Source organism: Macrosteles quadrilineatus, unplaced genomic scaffold, assembly GCF_028750875.1.
Source record: "Macrosteles quadrilineatus isolate MER2022 unplaced genomic scaffold, UCM_ALF_1.0 Scaffold_2__2_contigs__length_208266976, whole genome shotgun sequence".
In the NCBI taxonomy this organism is placed as follows: domain Eukaryota; kingdom Metazoa; phylum Arthropoda; class Insecta; order Hemiptera; family Cicadellidae; genus Macrosteles; species Macrosteles quadrilineatus.
The window spans coordinates 137,325,163-137,343,033 of record NW_026542595.1 but is presented as its reverse complement, the minus strand read 5'-3'; the positions used below and the strand labels follow the sequence as shown (position 1 = coordinate 137,343,033).

General features: G+C 33.8%; 2 protein-coding genes across 5 annotated transcripts; both read left to right on the top strand.

The window, feature by feature from the left end:
* On the top strand, window positions 1-1,572 carry LOC128984945 (uncharacterized protein K02A2.6-like). Its single transcript, XM_054404314.1, has one exon. The coding sequence runs from the start codon at window positions 1-3 to the stop codon at window positions 1,570-1,572; it is 1,572 nt and encodes a 523-aa protein (XP_054260289.1).
* Window positions 1,573-4,716: 3,144 nt separating this feature from the next.
* LOC128986245 (probable cytochrome P450 6a14) lies at window positions 4,717-17,270 on the top strand. 4 transcript variants are annotated; one of them, XM_054406489.1, is made up of 6 exons: window positions 4,717-4,792; window positions 8,904-9,015; window positions 10,254-11,167; window positions 13,793-14,014; window positions 14,587-14,838; window positions 16,824-17,270. In XM_054406489.1, exons 3-6 carry the CDS (start codon window positions 10,255-10,257, stop codon window positions 16,991-16,993), a joined length of 1,557 nt encoding a protein of 518 aa, XP_054262464.1. In that variant the 5' UTR covers window positions 4,717-4,792; window positions 8,904-9,015; window position 10,254; the 3' UTR covers window positions 16,994-17,270. The 4 variants fall into 4 exon arrangements, with proteins under 4 accessions (XP_054262464.1, XP_054262462.1, XP_054262463.1 ...); XM_054406487.1 differs by lacking the exon at window positions 4,717-4,792 and adding an exon at window positions 6,030-6,109; XM_054406488.1 differs by lacking the exon at window positions 4,717-4,792 and adding an exon at window positions 6,086-6,166.
* Window positions 17,271-17,871: the final 601 nt, after the last annotated feature.

The window sequence follows — 17,871 nt, the reverse complement described above, 5'->3', positions numbered from 1 at the left end:
ATGAGATACTCATATTCAGTGACATATACGCCTGGAAAACACCTTGCACCAGCAGACTGTCTTTCAAGATGCCCCATTCCAAGCAAGGAAACATATGACATGGAAGAAGAAATTGAAGCTTTTGTTCAAAATGTGGTTGAAAACATACCTACGACTGATGAAAACATAAACAGGTTACGGGAAGCTCAGCAAGCAGATCCCATCTTCAGAAAGATTGCAGTATACTGTCATACTGGATGGCCAGAAAAATCACAACTTCCATCTCAACTAGTCCCCTACTTCTCGGTTAAAGATGAGATATCACTGATGGACAACTTACTTTTACGCAATTCTAGAATAATAGTACCATCAAGTCTTTGTCAAGAAATGCTTCATAGAATACACGTCGGTCATCTAGGAGCCACCAAATGTCGAGAAAAGGCTAGATTCAGTTTATGGTGGCCAGGAATGGCATCAGATATAAATATGATGGTAGCTTCATGCCCAACATGCATCAAACACAGAGAAAATCGAAATGAGCCGCTCATTACTTCCGAGTTTCCAAAACGTCCATGGGAAAAGGCAGCAATGGATTTGTTCAAGCTTAATGGCAAATGGCTCATTGTTATAACAGATCAGTTCTCGAGATATTTTGAGATTGCAACTCTACAATCGCTCACTGCATCTGAAGTTATTGAGAAATGCAAGTCAACGTTTTCTCGCCACGGTATTCCTGAAGTTTTATACTCAGATAGTGGAACGCAGTTTGGCATCACTAGTGCAGAATTCAGAAAATTTGCCAAAGAGTACAACTTTTTATGCAAAACAAGCAGTCCTCAGTTTCATCAGAGCAATGGCTCAGCCGAAGCAGCTGTAAAAATTGCAAAAGCTGTTCTAAAGAAGAACAAAGGAGATCCATATTTAGCTTTGTTGTCTTACAGGAACTCTCCACTGGCCAACGGTTACAGTCCAGCACAGTTATTATACGGACGCAGACTACGGGACAATTTGCCTACCTTACCATGTCATCTGGAGAACAAGCCAGACTTCAGTCATCTCCGAGAGAAGGAGAATCATTATAGACAAAATTACAAACGAAATTACGATCGACGACATGGTACTCGACCCTTATCAGATATGAACCCAGGAACCAAAGTTTGGATATCTGATTTGAAACGTGAAGGAAAAGTCGTAGAAAAGTTAAACTCACCACGATCTTATAAAGTACTGACGGACAAAGGAACCATAGTTCGAAGAAACCGGTTTCACTTACAACCAATGCCAAACATTCAAAAGGAAAGTTACCACAACCATCAAGCATCAACAAATAGTCAGAAGGATCATTGCCACAACCATCAACCATCAACAAGTAGTCAGAAGGATCATCGATCTGAGGAAGACAACGGTATGTGCTTAACAAACTTTTCAACAGATAACCGTAACAGTCAACCATTAACAAGAGGTCCGATGGATCATCATGAAGACATGCCAAACTTTTCAACGGTTCCTCCAAACACCTCTGGAATGTCTTCTGCTAACATAACAACCCGATCAAGACGACTTATAAAACCTCCCCAGAAACTCAACCTTTAAAGAGGGAGATGTAATGGTTGGCTCTACTGACTATTGTCATTTTAGTTTATTATCATGTGTTAATTGTTTTTGTTTACTTGGAGTTGATTGATACTAATAAAATACTTTTACCTAGATTATTCTATCATGATCAATTCTGATTTAATGGGTTTAATACAAAATTCATATATATATATATGTCCGTTAACAAGATGACTTGGGCAAAAATGATCCGATTTTGATGAAAATTGGTACGAACGTGTAAACCTACATTTATTCAAACGAGCTCGCGAACCAGCATGATCTATGGTAGACAGGGTGTTTATTTATTTATAGCATAAAAGTAACATCCTTTAGAGTTTAGTGTATTGTTCCCGTCGTAAGCGTGGTAGCGGAAATGCCGAGATTCCTAGAAAGAGGATGCACCCTCAAAAACATTTAATTAATTCCCAATAAGGCATATGTTCAGGGACCGTGAATTGTTGTCAAACATAGAAGCAATTCTTTATCATAATTTTATTACAATCCATTACAAGTATTGAAATAATTTGTCAACCGACTTATAACCACCAACAAAGACCGTAGCCGATATACCTCTTTGAGAGGAACAGTGGCTTATGATACAATCAGCCAACAAATTATTTGACTGATTCATTAATTACATTATCTATTAACTATATTATTGAAAATTCAAAATGCTGTTGAAAAATATTGTCAAAGCTGCCTTTTACATCAGACTATATCTAGATCACAACAGTTAATCCTGTTTTACAAGTATTCAGTTAGTAGATAGTTTAAATTACAGTCAATACAAGAGTCTAACAGTGCAGAAAAGCAAATTATTGTTTTTAACAAAGCTGCAAAACAAGAGATGTTGTTCAACAGACTTGATTGTACCATTGACTTTATATACATAGTCAATGATTGTACTCAGTCCATCGTATTTGTCTATGGTGATATGAATTCAAACACAACTCTTCTCTCTGCCTCCTTATCTAAAGAGACACAGTATTATATTGTATGTGGTGAGACCTTGATCAACTGAATCTTACACGGAAAAGCATGAACTATAGACATTGCATGGGTTTGTTTAGGAATTTACTGCCATTATACATTTGTAGTAAATTAAAAGTCCTTCTGTAATTCACCAATAGCGGCTTTACTGAGCTTATTGCTGTAAAACAATTTACAGGATGAACAACTTAAATTGTGCAACCATTGGTATCTCGGAAGTTATTTTTAGAGAAAACATTTAGGGGAGAGCATTAGCAACATTAGAGAAAATATGAATTCCACTTTACCAAAATGGCCACTATTTTCTATAGCCTACCGGCTAATTTTAAAATTTCTTATCTGACACATTGTATTTTATGATGGCTTAGAATGTAAATGCAATTTAAAGATTTTATCCTTATCCTCAACCTGTTTACTCAAGGAGATACAGCGTGTTACACCTTGAAAAGAAATGACTTGCTGTGTACATTCTGCATCCTGTAGCTCCTAAACGAGTAGGCTTGGAGAGGAAATGCTTAAAATAGATAAGTCTTAAAATTGTAAAAAGATCATAAGATACATCAAAAGTATGGATTATACTTTTCAAAGGCCAATAATCTTAAAATTTCCTATGTATCACTCTGTATTATTATTAAATACAGTAAGATGAGTTTTTAAACCAGCAATATGTAATGTATTTTAAAGTTTATTGAAATGTCCAACTGTATTGTGAAGACGTACAAAAACTTAATAAGTTCATTTTATAGTTGAATTTTTATTAAAAATAGGAAGTATTGCAATGGATCCACTGAGCATTTGATTTATCTTATCTAGGTCTATATCAGTTTTAATGAAACACCACAGTTAATAGTTTAAACTTGTGTTAATTGGACGAGTTCGGAGTTAGTCAGCCGTGAAACGAATGTTCCAGCGAATTACAGAGTGAAATGTTATCCACGGTTTACCAGGTTTATCATATGAATACATTTTTTTTTCAAAACCGTGTCCTTCTCCAAAGTCTGAAATTTCAATTTTATTACATGCTTTTAAATTATTTATCTTAATTTTCGACAGAATCCCTTGGACAAAACCCTTACAAGCTGATAAATATATAACAATAGATAGATAGAAGATATTTTATCATCGTTTATTTATTACTCCTATACAAGCAGAGACTCAAGGTCTCTTTCCCGGTTATCAAAACAGAAGAACAATTTATACACAAAGAATCTCTAGTCCCTGACCTGGATGATGCCTAAGTTAGCTATTTAATTTAATTTACGGTTACACATTATTAGTATTACACTTGCAATTAATTAAATCCGTTATGTAAGGAAAAACGTTTTTAATCTCACTTGGTTTGGATTTGCTTTCAAAACGACGAGAGCTTCGAGGAGTCAAGTAAGATTCTTATGTATGTAAGGGACAAAATAAGTGACTTCCCTCGCTAAAATGATGCTACCTGTATATATGTTGCAGCTATTTTTAAAGTTGAAAATAGAGCACCTCCTGGCCAAATAAATCTTAAATCTTAAGTTTTTTTTTGTTTTTGTTTTTTTTTTTAAACAAACAATGTAAACGCGTATCCGTTCTATATCCGTCGTTAGATCCACTTGCCTACCCTCTTATGTTCCCAACCGAAGACTTTGGTTGGGGCCCCATAATTTAAACACGCCTAAAACAGGACATATCGTAGAAATAAATTAACAATGCTAGGGTACGTGTCGTACTGGTTGGCGTCAAGAAATGGATTTGGTTTGCTACATTAGGTCGGAAAAAGTTCACTGCTTGACATCTACTTGCTCATAGACTGCACCCGCCTACTGTGCATAAGAGATAACCAAAGCAGTATGAGAGCGCATGAATATTTAGATATTGTAAATTACGTTTATCATTTTACAACATAGTATATTTCATATTCCTATTATCAGCCATAAAAATTATTTTAGTACTCTTTAATTGAGGTCTTGCTGTTTATGTTTTTGCTCTTTATTCTTTTATTACAAGTTACAGTTTTGCTCGATTTCGAGCAACGGGTTATCTAGTATAAATAATTTTTCAACTTCTCAATCAGCATTAATTTTATTAGTTCATTGGTAAGTAAAAGAGTAGATAGATGCAATATGTAGGGATACGTATTTTATTATATATGGCCGTAATTGAACTGAATTAGTGAATTATAACCCATAATTACAAGAATTTTGTTCCGTTTTAGGTAGAAATCCAGTAGAAAGTCAATTGCACAAGTGTAAGTATCTTAATTGATATTATGAGGCCTTACCTTAGCAATCCTGTTTTATTGATCTGAAATTAGTTTCGGGCCCGAAGGTCCATCATCAGTCGGAATCTAGTAGACCAAATGTTTCTATAATAGAATCCACCCGTTGGGTTTCGTAGAAAGTTTCAATACATTTAAGACAATACAAGTCATAATTGATACGAAAAGAATAAAACAATTAGGGTTAAAAACCATGTCTTTTATAATGTCAGATAACCTCACTTTGGTTAGAGAACCTGTTTTTAACCCTAATTGTTTTATTCTTTTCGTATCGACTATGACTTGTATTGTCTTAAATGTTGTGAAACTTTATGCGAAACCCAAAGGGTGGATTCTACCATAGATAAAACATACTCCCTTAGTAGATTTGTCATCCTTATGGAACAGCTGAAGCCAATTTAATTGTTAGTTCTGTACGTCCAACTGTAGAGGTTATGTTTTGTTTACAATTTGTTTCTTGATATTTCAGTCATTTAAAACATAATTTAACCAAATAAAACTGCATAATCATAAACAATAACTGGTCTTCTATTCATATAATCAAATAGTAAAGCACAAATTATGAAAATAACCCTAAAATAATAGAAACAAAATTTTGTCTACACTAGCGATCTGTGTGGACGTACATGAACTAGACACAAAAAACAAGCTTCAAAATGTACAATGGGATGAGGAGTCTAATTCTATTATAGAAAAATTTGGTCTACTAGATTCCGACTGATGATGGACCTTCGGGCCCGAAATTAATTTCAGATCAATAAAACAGGATTGCTAAGATAAGGCCTTATAATATCAATTAATATATAAGCAATTCAGAGGCTAAAATGATTGGTAAGTATCTTACTTAGCACAATTTACATAACTGCTTATAACAATAAAAAATAACCACATGACTTAAAGGATCATAGTTGTCTTAGTTTTTATACCAACTGGCGTATTTGATTGGATGTAGCTTAAATGTATTTATATAATGATGTTGACATTGTTTTTTGCATTTTGGGGACATCAAAATAAAAGTTTAGGTCCCGGGGTTTGGTCTTTCCGTTCCACCCTACGATAATGGCTACTTCCTTATAGGGAAATATGCTAAGTTGTTCCATTTAAAATGCTCACATTTTCTTTTGTTACATTTTTTAACTGCACTAAACATATCGGTCTGCAACACTTAATTGTTATTTTTTACTGTTTCCTCACAAACGTACTGAAGGTCGTGAGTCAGTTGATAACACACATGCAGCAGTATACCTAAGCCTGTGATAAGACCAGGTATTGACAGTATTCATACATGTAAGTACTATTTCACAGTGCCAGAATGTGGAAAACAACATTGTATGCGAAATAACGGTAAAAGTGAATTTATGATAGTGAAATTAGTTTCATCTAGTTTTTCATGTTCTGTTTTAGTTGTTTTACAACTAAGTGTGATTGGTAACGCCATGTATGATTCATCAGTGAGTTTTAGTGTTTACGCCGTTTGTGTAACCCCCCCCCCCCATCAACCTCCATACGCAAATATATAATATCAATTTAAGTTTTAATATTTCTTGGAAAAGCCTGTTTAATTAGGATTATGGGTTATATTGAACATACTGAAGTACAGTACTCATTTTATAACACCAGCTATAGCCAGGGGTTTTCAAAGACTACTTTTAAAGAGAATATTAGTTGATATTTTCATTGAGTGTGGTACTTCTAAAGTAACTGTTTATTTTAGTATTTCATGCTAGTAAGGCTAAACATGGGGTTTTTATTTTAAACTTGATAAGTACTGTATAATTATATTTTTAACTATATTTCTGAAAAAGATGTTCAAACATTTTATAGAAGGTTTAAATTTATTGTAAACAATCAAGACTGTTGGTTCAATTCTAATGTCTGTAACTTTTCATAATCATGTTTCCATCAGTTGTAGTCCATTATGGTTCAAATGGTTCTCCATTTTTACAAACGTATACTGTATAATAATCACAGGAAAATTTAAACTACATATTTACAGTTTTAACCAAACAGTTGGAAATAAGCATTAATAGATAAGCTATGTACCAAATATGATAATTTTAGCTCTATTCTAATTATGACAAAACACAAAGTAATTGAGTGAAAATTTAAAAACGTACGTTTTCAGGAAAAGCACTTTGCAAATTTTTTCTCCCTTTTTTCAAAACTTTTATTATTTTTTTTATTTCATTAAAATTTTAAGTTTCATAAAATGTCCATGGTAACGCAATATCTTTGGTAGTTTTTTTTAAAAGAGCATCTTTAGTGGAAAAACACAAAATCCTGTCACGACCATAAAAGACGTTTAAATGAATATTAAAAATAGTTAATATTATTTTTATAACTATGTTTTGCTATAAACTAATTTACTTTTATGACCATTATACAATAAAAAGGTCACTGAGCTTTTGGTATATTTGGTCTTTCTAGAAAAAAATTAAAAAACTCAAAAAATTGAAATAAAGCCAATAAAATCTTTTTAAGTTTGTATAACTCCGAAAAAACTCACCTGAGACCCGAAAAATCGTTATGTTTGTATAGAGGTGTGCTTCTTTTGTGTATAAAACATTGAAATATGACAATATTTTAATTTTTGCAATTTTTATGATAGAAATCGTTAACGTGATGGTCAGGGACAAGCGGGACGGTCGTGAATTTTCTGAAATAATCTCAATCTTTCTAAACAGTCCTTCAATTATATTGTTAGTTATAATAAAAATATGTGTTTCAATTGAACTAAACTGTTCAATTTACAAAGTTATTGTCACGACCAAACACACTATAATCCATAAGGCTGGATTGGTCGTGAAAAAACCAGCGATGGTCGTGAAACTTTGGTCGTGAAATTACGTGTTATTAGGCTCTGTTCTGGCGGTAGCCCTGCACCTCATGTTCGAGGATACAAAGTGGACTTCTAGGTTAATCTAGCAATTGAAATATCTTATAAACAAAAATTAACACCATGTCTACTTCATCAAATGACTACGTACGGTCATGGACACACCAAAATTACAAAAAACACAATCTTTCCTTTATTAATCTTGTAATTCCTCCTTTCAACTCGAAACGACCGGCACTACAATCCTGACGTACACCCCGAACTAGTCTCTAAAACCAACTGACTCCATCGACGCCAGGCTTGCCACTGTCGTACTCCAAAGTTGAAAATTTTTCCCAAATGGTCGTGACGCCAAATCGAGGGACAGACATATTTTGTCATGGTAGTCAGTTTGCAATGGCAATAAAATTATAATATGCTAATTTTTTGTAAGTTTAATAACCATTGATGACATAAAAATATGGTTTTATATATTTCGGCATGAATAATTAGTCTAAAAACAGCGTGAAAGTTGGAAAATGTACCCTAGGGACACGTCATGGTCGTGAATTTCGAGACTTTAAAAATATGAAAAAAATACCTAGAACCTATTTAAAACCAAATAAATGTGTGTAACATGTTGCCCCCGTCCCAAAAAATATTAAAACACATAATAATAAACTACAAATCCAGTATCTACGAAGTAAAAGGCCAGGGACATGAAAACGTACGTTTTTAAATTTTCACTCAATTAGAAGTGTGTATTGTTGGTAGCGAGCGTTGCAGGAGGTCTACTATCCACTGAAACGACGTTACTTTTGACCTTTCGGCACTGTTGACTCAGTGAAACTTAACTTGTAGTTTATCGTATTTTGTCACATCAAATCTGCTACACGATTACTAGAAAAATACCGGTATGGATCATAAACATAAACAAATTAAGTTTTTGGCCCGAAAATAAACATGATTTAACATTGCTTAAATGGAACTGCCAAAACATATGTTCAATGCTATTAGTATAGGATTCGGGCCAACAATGTCATTTGTTTATGTTTATGATCCATACCGGTTTTTTTCTAGTATTCGTGATCTGCTGTTGCATTAGGTCAAAGTCACAATGTGTCATCGCTTTAACAGAGACTACGTTTTCAGCACTGACTGTGTTATTTGACTCAATGGGATTTTGACCTACAGACCTCACCAAACATTGTTTGACTTATTGGTACAAGTATAAATTATTTGATATATCGAACATTTGACTTGCAGCAACATTCCCATCTCTGAACAGTGACTCGGCGATTGGTGAGCATTTTGGAAGGGATAATAACAGCTGAATTACACTAGACAGTCCTGGTCTGATCTGACAGCAGTCTCCCAGGTAAGGTCATTTATATACCAGTAGAACATTAATTAATTGTTTGCATTGGATGAATGTTGATTAAATGGATTTTTTACAATTTATTATTATATTTCACTGTGCAAGAATGTTTATTAAATTATGTATTACAGATTTTACAGTCGAAATGTGTTGTTGTTGTTTGATATTTGTTTACATTTATTGGTGTAAATTGTAATATTTAATATTCCTTCAAAGAATTTGGTAGGAAAAATTAAAATCTAAATATATAAAAAGGAGAGTGTGTGTGGGTATGTCCAGAGATTTTTTTTCATGACCACCCACTTCTGCTTGTAGAAGTACATGCTATTGGGGTGCACTGCAAAGTACTATTTCCACCTCAATAGTGGGGTCCATCCCAAGGGCTTTTAAATATCCAAGGTGAGGTTTTATAAAATAAAAGTTTATTGGTTTCCTAAACACCTTATTGATAAGAATTTTAGCATACAATGTGTTATTAAATTTACTGAAAGTACATACATATACGTCTAATAGCACTTCAAACATATATTTACACTACAGTATCATCACAAGACGTAAATTACATATAAAAAATGGAAAGTGGTGATCGATTTCAATTGGATACTCCAATCAACATCAGACCCCAAAATGTATACTTACAAAAAAATGCTATAGCGTGGAGTAGGGGATACGGCAGAGGATTATGTTAGGCTACTAGAAAACGGGGTGCTGATAAACTAATTGAAGGCGAACGTGAAAGCGACAGTACTAATCAATGCTATTAATGTGGCTGCTGTGCGGGTTGTGTCGCTACCAGTCCTGTGAGCGTACAATCATTGAGTATCCCAAATGGGGTGCCAATAACAGTGTTAGGTGACATTTTGTTTTAAATTTAGATTTTGAGAATCGTGATGAATTGTCTGTCAATGCTTTTTATTTATCAGTGATACACAACATTTGGTTTTAAATTTATCTTTCGGTAATGAGAACAGGCTGCCGATGGACCTTCTTATCATTGTTATGAACATTACAAGTAGCTTGTGAGGATACCAAAGAACAGGGTGCCGATTAATCTATTTATACAATTATTACTTAACATTTTTTGTAAACGAACCAAATTTTTAATATGACCAGGCAACATTTATTTGTTTTTGCATGGTATTAGACAATGGACTTCTACCAATAGTCAACAAAGAAATAGTATTTAGTTATTTTACAGAAACTGTATTTTTATTTAATAAAATATCATGTGTTTGCAGAATGGAGTGGGCGCTAGAGGGTGTTTTGATACAAGCCACGTTGATCATCGCCACAATAGCAGGTCTCTTATATTCCTACATCACTAGGAACTACAACTATTGGAAGCAGAAAGGTATTCCACACGAAGAACCTACCTTCCCCTTCGGCAACGGGCGAGATCTTATACTAACAAGAACACATTCGGGCGCATTTTACGAGACATTCTACAAGAAGTTTAAGAAGAATAAGTATGGCGGAATATATGAAGTTCGAAGGCCGACTCTAATCGTAACTGATCTAGACATTGTGAAACAAATCCTAACAAAGGACTTTTATCACTTCGTGGACCGTCCGTTACCTAATAAATCTTCCAATGATTTTCTTTCCAAGCATTTATTTGCCTTGGAGGGAGAAGAGTGGAAAGAAATGAGAACGAAGTTGACCCCGTCGTTTACCTCTGGAAAGATGAAACAGATGTTTACGCTGATAGAGAAATGCTCCGAGCAACTTAAGAAACATCTGGAACCATTGGCTTTGAATGATGAAACAATCGATGTCAAGGATTTAACAAGCCGTTTTACCCTCGATATAATTTCCACTTGCGCTTTTGGTTTGGATGTAAACACTTTGCAAGATTCTAATGCTGACATTTTTGATATAAGTCAATTGATATTCAGGCAGTCAAAATGGATTCTGTTCAAACGATTTTTCATGTCGACATTCCCTGTTATGTGTAATGTGTTAGGTATGTCTTTGACGGACGATCGTGCAAAGGATTTTTTTTTAAATTTAACTGAAACAACAGTAAAATACAGAGAAGAAAACAATGTGAGCAGAAATGACTTTATGGATCTTCTGATCAAAGTAAAGAACAATGCTTCTTTGGATGATGACTCTCACGCTCAAAACAAGAATCATGGGTTAAAGGAAAAAGGTAAGAATTGTACTCTTGAATTTTCCATTTCTAGCGAATTTACCATATAGGGAATCCATCTATCTATATAATTAATACGCTACATGAAACTTTGTGAACAATAAGGGTTTTTTGTTTTAAGATTCAACCCCACATATTATATACCAAAAAGTTCGTCTAGATGTGTAGATTTGCAAGCTGGCCTTATATTTTCGAATAAGTCCCTTTTTCTCTGCCCCAGTGGCTTTTAAAGTTCCCATGTTATCCTTATGAAGAACATATTTGTTTATATTTGATAAGCTGGATAATTTAATAGCTGTTTATTTTAGTTGCAATTTGGAAAACTTGTGCTACAAACTTGGTTGAAATAAAATATTTACTAATTGAAAATTTGGGTTGGCGTAAATATTACAATGGAAAAAAAGTGAGAACGCCTGAACAATTTGCTATACTAAATAGAAAACTAAATTAACACAGTACGGTACTGCATTTCTTGAGCAATCATTGAAAGAGTCGATTTGCAAACTATGGAAACATAGAAAAGTCATAGAAGAAATATAAATAACTAGGTGAAACCCGTTGAAATCGATGGGTAGGGGCCTCCTAGTTTGAAATAGCAATGTGGCATTTCCAAAGAGAAAAACATACTGTAAATTGGCTGTTACGTAAATATTGACGTTTACATGCATTGTTAATCAACGTATCTTATAAAAGATAATGTGATCTAGTTTAAAGGAATATGACCTTTCTGTCATGACAGTAGCTGCTTAAATAGTTCTCTTACAGCCAAATTATCGTGTTACTTTCAATAATGTTACCAACTCAGTGGACCACGGTCCGTAATATAGGCCACTGAAAATAATTTGTCAAGATTGGTACGTACCATTTTAGGCAAGGTTTTTGTGTTTGGATGTTATTGGACACGGTAAGAGCACACTGAACTTCTTCTGCAGATGAATAACTGTTGGAGAAATATAAGCCGAATCATAAATGTCACAATGCGTCCAATGCGAGTTTGAGCATTTTGTAACTATATGAGGAAGTTACATAGTACTTTTTAGGCTGCTGCTCAGTGCACTTTAAGAATATATTTTTTAGAGATAAATAAAATTGTTTTTGTTGCTGAGTAGCGCTAGTAAACATGCTCAACTCTTATTTCGTTAGTCTAATAACATTCAAAGTCTCTCTAAGAGTTCAAGAAAATAACATTGCAAATACTTCCTTTGGACAATTCAGTAACTCTCAATAAATGTGTGTTGTTTAAAATACAACTAGTGTCCCTGTTGCTCGAATTCGTGCAATTGCTAAGTATTACAGGCGTTATTTTAATACGAATAACAGTAGTGATGATTCGACTCAAAGATTATGGAAATACTCAACATGTAGATAACAGATCGATATAATCAACATTTCGTTTAAATAACTTATCATGTTTCAAAAGCTGATCTTGTTTTTAGTGTTTTCTACGAATAGCCTTACTCTTAGCCGCATTAGGTTGTCCATAATAAAGATTCTAAATAAAAAAAGCATTATTTATATTTCTTCTCTCCTTGGTGGTGTTCTATGACTTTTCTATGTTTCCATTAGTCTGCAAATCGCCTCTTTCAATAATTACTAAGAAACGGAGCACCTAATTCAGTTTTCTTTGTAGTAGCCTATATCAAATTATCCAGGCTATCTCATTTTTTTCATTGTAATATTTACGTCAACCCAAATTCAAATAGTAAATATTACATTTCAACCAAGTCAGTAAATGATTGTAGCAAACTTATTGACTGTTTACAATTAACATATATGTTCTTCTTCTCAATTTTAATTTCTGACAACAGCTTGAGTTTCATAACAATTTTTGTTTCCCATGTTAATCTTATGGAGAAATACGAAACTTTAAAGGGCCAAAGGGCCTCACTCTCTAATTATTTCCAAAAAAAGAAAGTTTCCTGCACAACTTCACGTTACGCTCTTTCCAATGACACCAAAAACATGTCAATCGGTTTAGTAGTTTCGGAGGAGTAATTGTCACAAAAAACCTGCTTGCATATTAAATAAGTAAATATAGATTTAAAAATTAACAGCTGTTGCATTAAAAAGTATTATCCACATGGCCAAAATGTAAGCAAATATGTGGAAGGATCTTTTTAAGGCTTCTGGGGCAGAGCCCTAAGGGAATTTACTTCGTTTTTCTTTTGATAACTCATATACAGACCAAGACCTTTCTTTGAAGACCTCTACCAAGTTATGGGTGGTTTTATGAGGTAAAAATTGGGTAATCCATTTTTGAATTTAAATCATAAAATCCCAAGGCAATTTCTTTCCAAACCAATTTGTAGACCTTTAAAAACAAATAATTAAGTGTATTGAAGTGTTTTTATGTTCTTAATGGTAAAGGAGAATATTCACAAGAAAGTGTAAATTTAAATTCACCTGCATTCTTTTGGATAAGAGTCAACTGTTTTCACCTCATTCATTCACCTTCATCTACCCTATCGCACCCTATGTATTTTCCAATCCTTTTAATGCCAAAGTATTGAGTAACTGAGTGAAGGATTCAGATGATCTATTGAAAATTTGTTCTACTTCATAAAATATCTAGATTCTAAATTATTGAACAAATGCAATATCACAGGACAAAATATTTTGTTTTAGCATTGACATTGAAAGAAATGGCTGCTCAAGCATTTTTTTTCTTTGCTGCTGGGTTTGAAACAGCTTCTTCTACAACCACGTTTGTGTTGTACGAGCTTGCACGCAATCCAGACTTGCAGGAGAAGTTGAGACGGGAAATTGACGAAGTTCTGGAGAATCACGACGGAAAAATTACCTACCAAGCAATCCAGGAGATGAACTACATGGAGCAAGTGCTAAATGGTAAGATATAGATTCTGGATCTCGTTATTCATGCCCAACATTGTTTTTTTTTATTCATGCTTACAATTATTGTGAATAAGTCGGTTATATTGTCATAACAATTTTATCTACTTGGATTAATGGATCATATCTTTTGACGCAAGAGGTAGATTTTATGAATAATTCCAGTAAAAAAGATGAATATATTTTGAATAACACTGTAGTTTTTAACCACTTAAAATATTTGGAAATCAGCAAACCACTGAAATATTGATTAGAAGACAAAAACTTTCCCGCTCCGGACCATAAACAATAAATTAGATATTTTCCAATTGTTTTATCGTGCATTTTGCATTACGAAAATAGTACTATTTGTAATGTAAAATATATCTGTCAAGCAATAAGCTCATTTGTTCCTTCTACAAAGATTCAAGATAACACAATAATATTTTTTTTTTATTTCTTCTTTGATTCCAAAACAATATACAGTATTGGCAACTAAAACAAAAGAGATTTGATCATTCTTTACCATAATACTTAAGCGTGAAATCAATTTAAAAAGGAATCAATTTAAAATTTAAAATCTGTTTCAGAAACATTGCGTATGTATGCATCAGTTCCAGCTTTGATCCGCAAGTGCACTGAGCCGTATAAAATACCAGACAAAAACGCAACTCTGGATCTCAATGTAAAAGTTGTAATTCCAATCTATGCTATTCATCATGACCCAGATATTTACCCAGAACCATTCAAATTCGACCCAGAAAGATTTAGTGAAGTAAATATCAGAAGTAGACACAATTACTCCTTCCTACCTTTTGGCGAAGGTCCACGAGTGTGTATTGGTGAGTAAGAGAATTAATTAATTAATTAACACTTAAAAAAATAATTGTATAACCTCTTAATTAGTTTTACACCTAATGTTTTTTTTACGTATATTCACCATTTAATTATTTACAGGGTGCAAAATATAAGCAGAAATATGTTACATAGATTGACAATTTTGACTTAACATAATCAGATTATTATTAATAATATTTCTCAGATTTTTTTATTCATTCCTATAGCAGTAGATGTATTTATAAATGGGTTGGATTTTGCTTGTACAAAATCAGGATGTTAGTACAATGGCCATGACCTTGGTCAAATTTGCTTCTTGGTGTGAGGATTTATGATAATGATACTAGGAGTTTGTTGTTAAATGTTGTAGTTTGCTTGTTTATGGATATATTTCGATCAAAATTGGCAAATTTATTTATTGTATACTAAGTGTTCTATTTCTAATCCAAGAATATTAAACACACATCTTGTTTCAACAAACTCTATTTTAAAACTAAACCAATGTTTACAAAAACATGTTTACCAAAATCATCTGTCAACAAAAGATATTTAAACACAAATAAATCATATGACTTAAAGAACAGACTTAATAAAACATCTCGCCTCAAGATGTCTACATCTTCATGAAGCTCGGTACCGCCTCGGTATCTTGATGGACCTTTCGTAACGGGTAACTGTGCCAGCACCTGGATGATCACGTGAGTTAGATGGACAATTAAGGACCGTAGATGAACAGTTTGAAAGAATACAATCTTCTCCGTAGTGTGGTGCAGGAACTAAGAACTTCCGGTTTCGTTGAATGGTTCTCTTGTCAGTTTCCACAAGGTAGGAATGTGGTTCGTTCAATTTCCTGACTACCTTACCATGTCTACGTAGTGATCCATACCATGCTTCCAGCTTCTAATTCACAAGTCACTCGCTCCATGTTGTTTATCAAATTGCATCTTATACTTCGGCTGGTACTTAATTGAGAGTCCAGCTGGAGTCTATCACTTAGAGCCTCATCTTTCATACCAATAATGAGGACGAGAAGCATCATCTCATCGTTTAGTTCACCCCATGCGCACGTTTCCGCAAGACCATGCAAATCTGTTATGAATTTTTCAGATGGATCACTCCCTTGCTTGTGTCTCAAAAATTTTGTTCTCTCATAAATTATATCCCGTCTTGGCACAAAGTATTCATCAAAGGCCCGAAGAGCCACGTCATAAGTATTAGGTTTAGGTGAAAACTAATCGAAAATATCTTCACTTCTACTACCGATTGTAAACAAAAGTACATCGATTTGCCGAGCGTCAGAAGTGCTATCCAGACCGCAACCCCGTCTGTACCTTTGAAAGCGATGCCACTCATTCGGAGTAAAAGAGAACGTTTCCGGAGTTGGTAACGTGATATTGATCATCGGAGTATGAGTACATATAACTGCATTATTTTCTCTGTTCGTATGTCCCAATGCAAAACCTCGTGACTCATCTTTAGTCTTTCTAGAGCCCCTTTCTGAAACGTAATTGAGTTCACTTTGGGCGTTGTCCTCATACCTTTGCCTCCGAGTATTTAATTTTTTTCTGCTCTTACTTGACATTATGCGTGGTTTTAGACTTTCAGTTCGATAAAAATGCACTACGCTGCCACCATGTTCTATTTATAATCCAAGAATATTAAACACACATCTTGTTTCAACAAACTCTATTTCAAAACTTAACCAATGTTTACAAAAACATGTTTACCAAAATCATCTGTCAACAAAAGATATTTAAACACAAATAAATCATATGACTTAAAGAACAGACTTAATACAACACTAAGCTATTATTATTTTACAAAAAAAAACAACACTTAAATAGTTTCCTTGTAGCAGAAAAGCTAGGTACTCGTTAAACCTAATATTATTTAAATAGATTTAATTGCAAATCAATTCACACAAATGGAAATTTGCTTAGTTGGCACGTTTGCTGCGGAGAGGGTATTTTAATTAGAACTTGTTTTACAGGTATGAGATTTGGCAAGATGCAGGTGAAGGCTGGATTGAGTACAATAATATCTAACTATGAGTTGAGCATTACACCAGAAACTCCCATACCCGTGGAGTTAACTCCTAACAGTATAGTGACAACTTCCGCCAAACCAATGAAGTTGCGGTTCTCCAAGAGATCATCATAGAACCAATAGTGTGCCAATGGGCAAGTTAGTGAGAAAGTGTTTCGTAAAGGTGCTCTTCGACTATCTAAGGACTAGAACCGAACAATAAAACTGTGTTAAAGAACAATTTACAACTAAAGCAGAACCTTTTGATTCTATAGAACTAAACCTTCCATCCCAATGTTGAAGTTGGTTACAGAGACTAAAAAACTGTACATTAAAAATTATCTTGTTATTGTTAAGGAGAAAACAAAATAGTTCGCTTGATTATGGATATATTTTGATAAAAATTGGAAAATTTATTTCTTTCATCCTACACTATAACATTTTTATAAAAACAACACATTTTCTTATCGTAGTTCCAAAACTATGTATTTTAATCTAATGTTTTAAAAAGGTTGAATATGACTATTTATGGAAAACTTTGAGGTAAAATCAAGACAAATTGAAATTCGCTTAGTCTGCAGATTCGGTACTAATGGTGATATTTTGATAAAAACACATCAATATATATATACAGGGTGGTAAAAAAGTCCCAGGACAGTTAAATATTTTAAAAAATGATGCAGATAGAGCTACAATACTTGGTACAAAGTTACAGGGCATAAAACTCTATTTTAACACATATTCAATGATCCAATAACTCTTCAGCGGGACGGCCCACAAGGAGTCGGAAGAAAATCTTAAATGGAAGCATAGGTCAAATCAAATACCTACGTCAAATACCTGCCTAGGATGCACATCAAATTAAAGGTATTTTTTAGTAGAATACAATGCCGCAAACTGGACTTCAAAAGGTTGATCCTGCGCAAAATGACAGTTGTTCAAAGATTCATTTAATTTACATTGCTATTATACGCTTACTCCTCAGGGGGCACAGCCCTAGGAATCGGAAGAAA

Coding starts and splice junctions, on each gene's coding strand:
- LOC128984945 (XM_054404314.1), top strand. CDS start 1: ATGAGATACTCATATTCAGTGACATATACGCCTGGAAAACACCTTGCA.
- LOC128986245 (XM_054406489.1), top strand. CDS start 10,255: ATGGAGTGGGCGCTAGAGGGTGTTTTGATACAAGCCACGTTGATCATC. Junction 14,015..14,586: donor CATGGAGCAAGTGCTAAATG/GTAAGATATAGA, acceptor AATCTGTTTCAG/AAACATTGCGTATGTATGCA. Junction 14,839..16,823: donor AGGTCCACGAGTGTGTATTG/GTGAGTAAGAGA, acceptor CTTGTTTTACAG/GTATGAGATTTGGCAAGATG.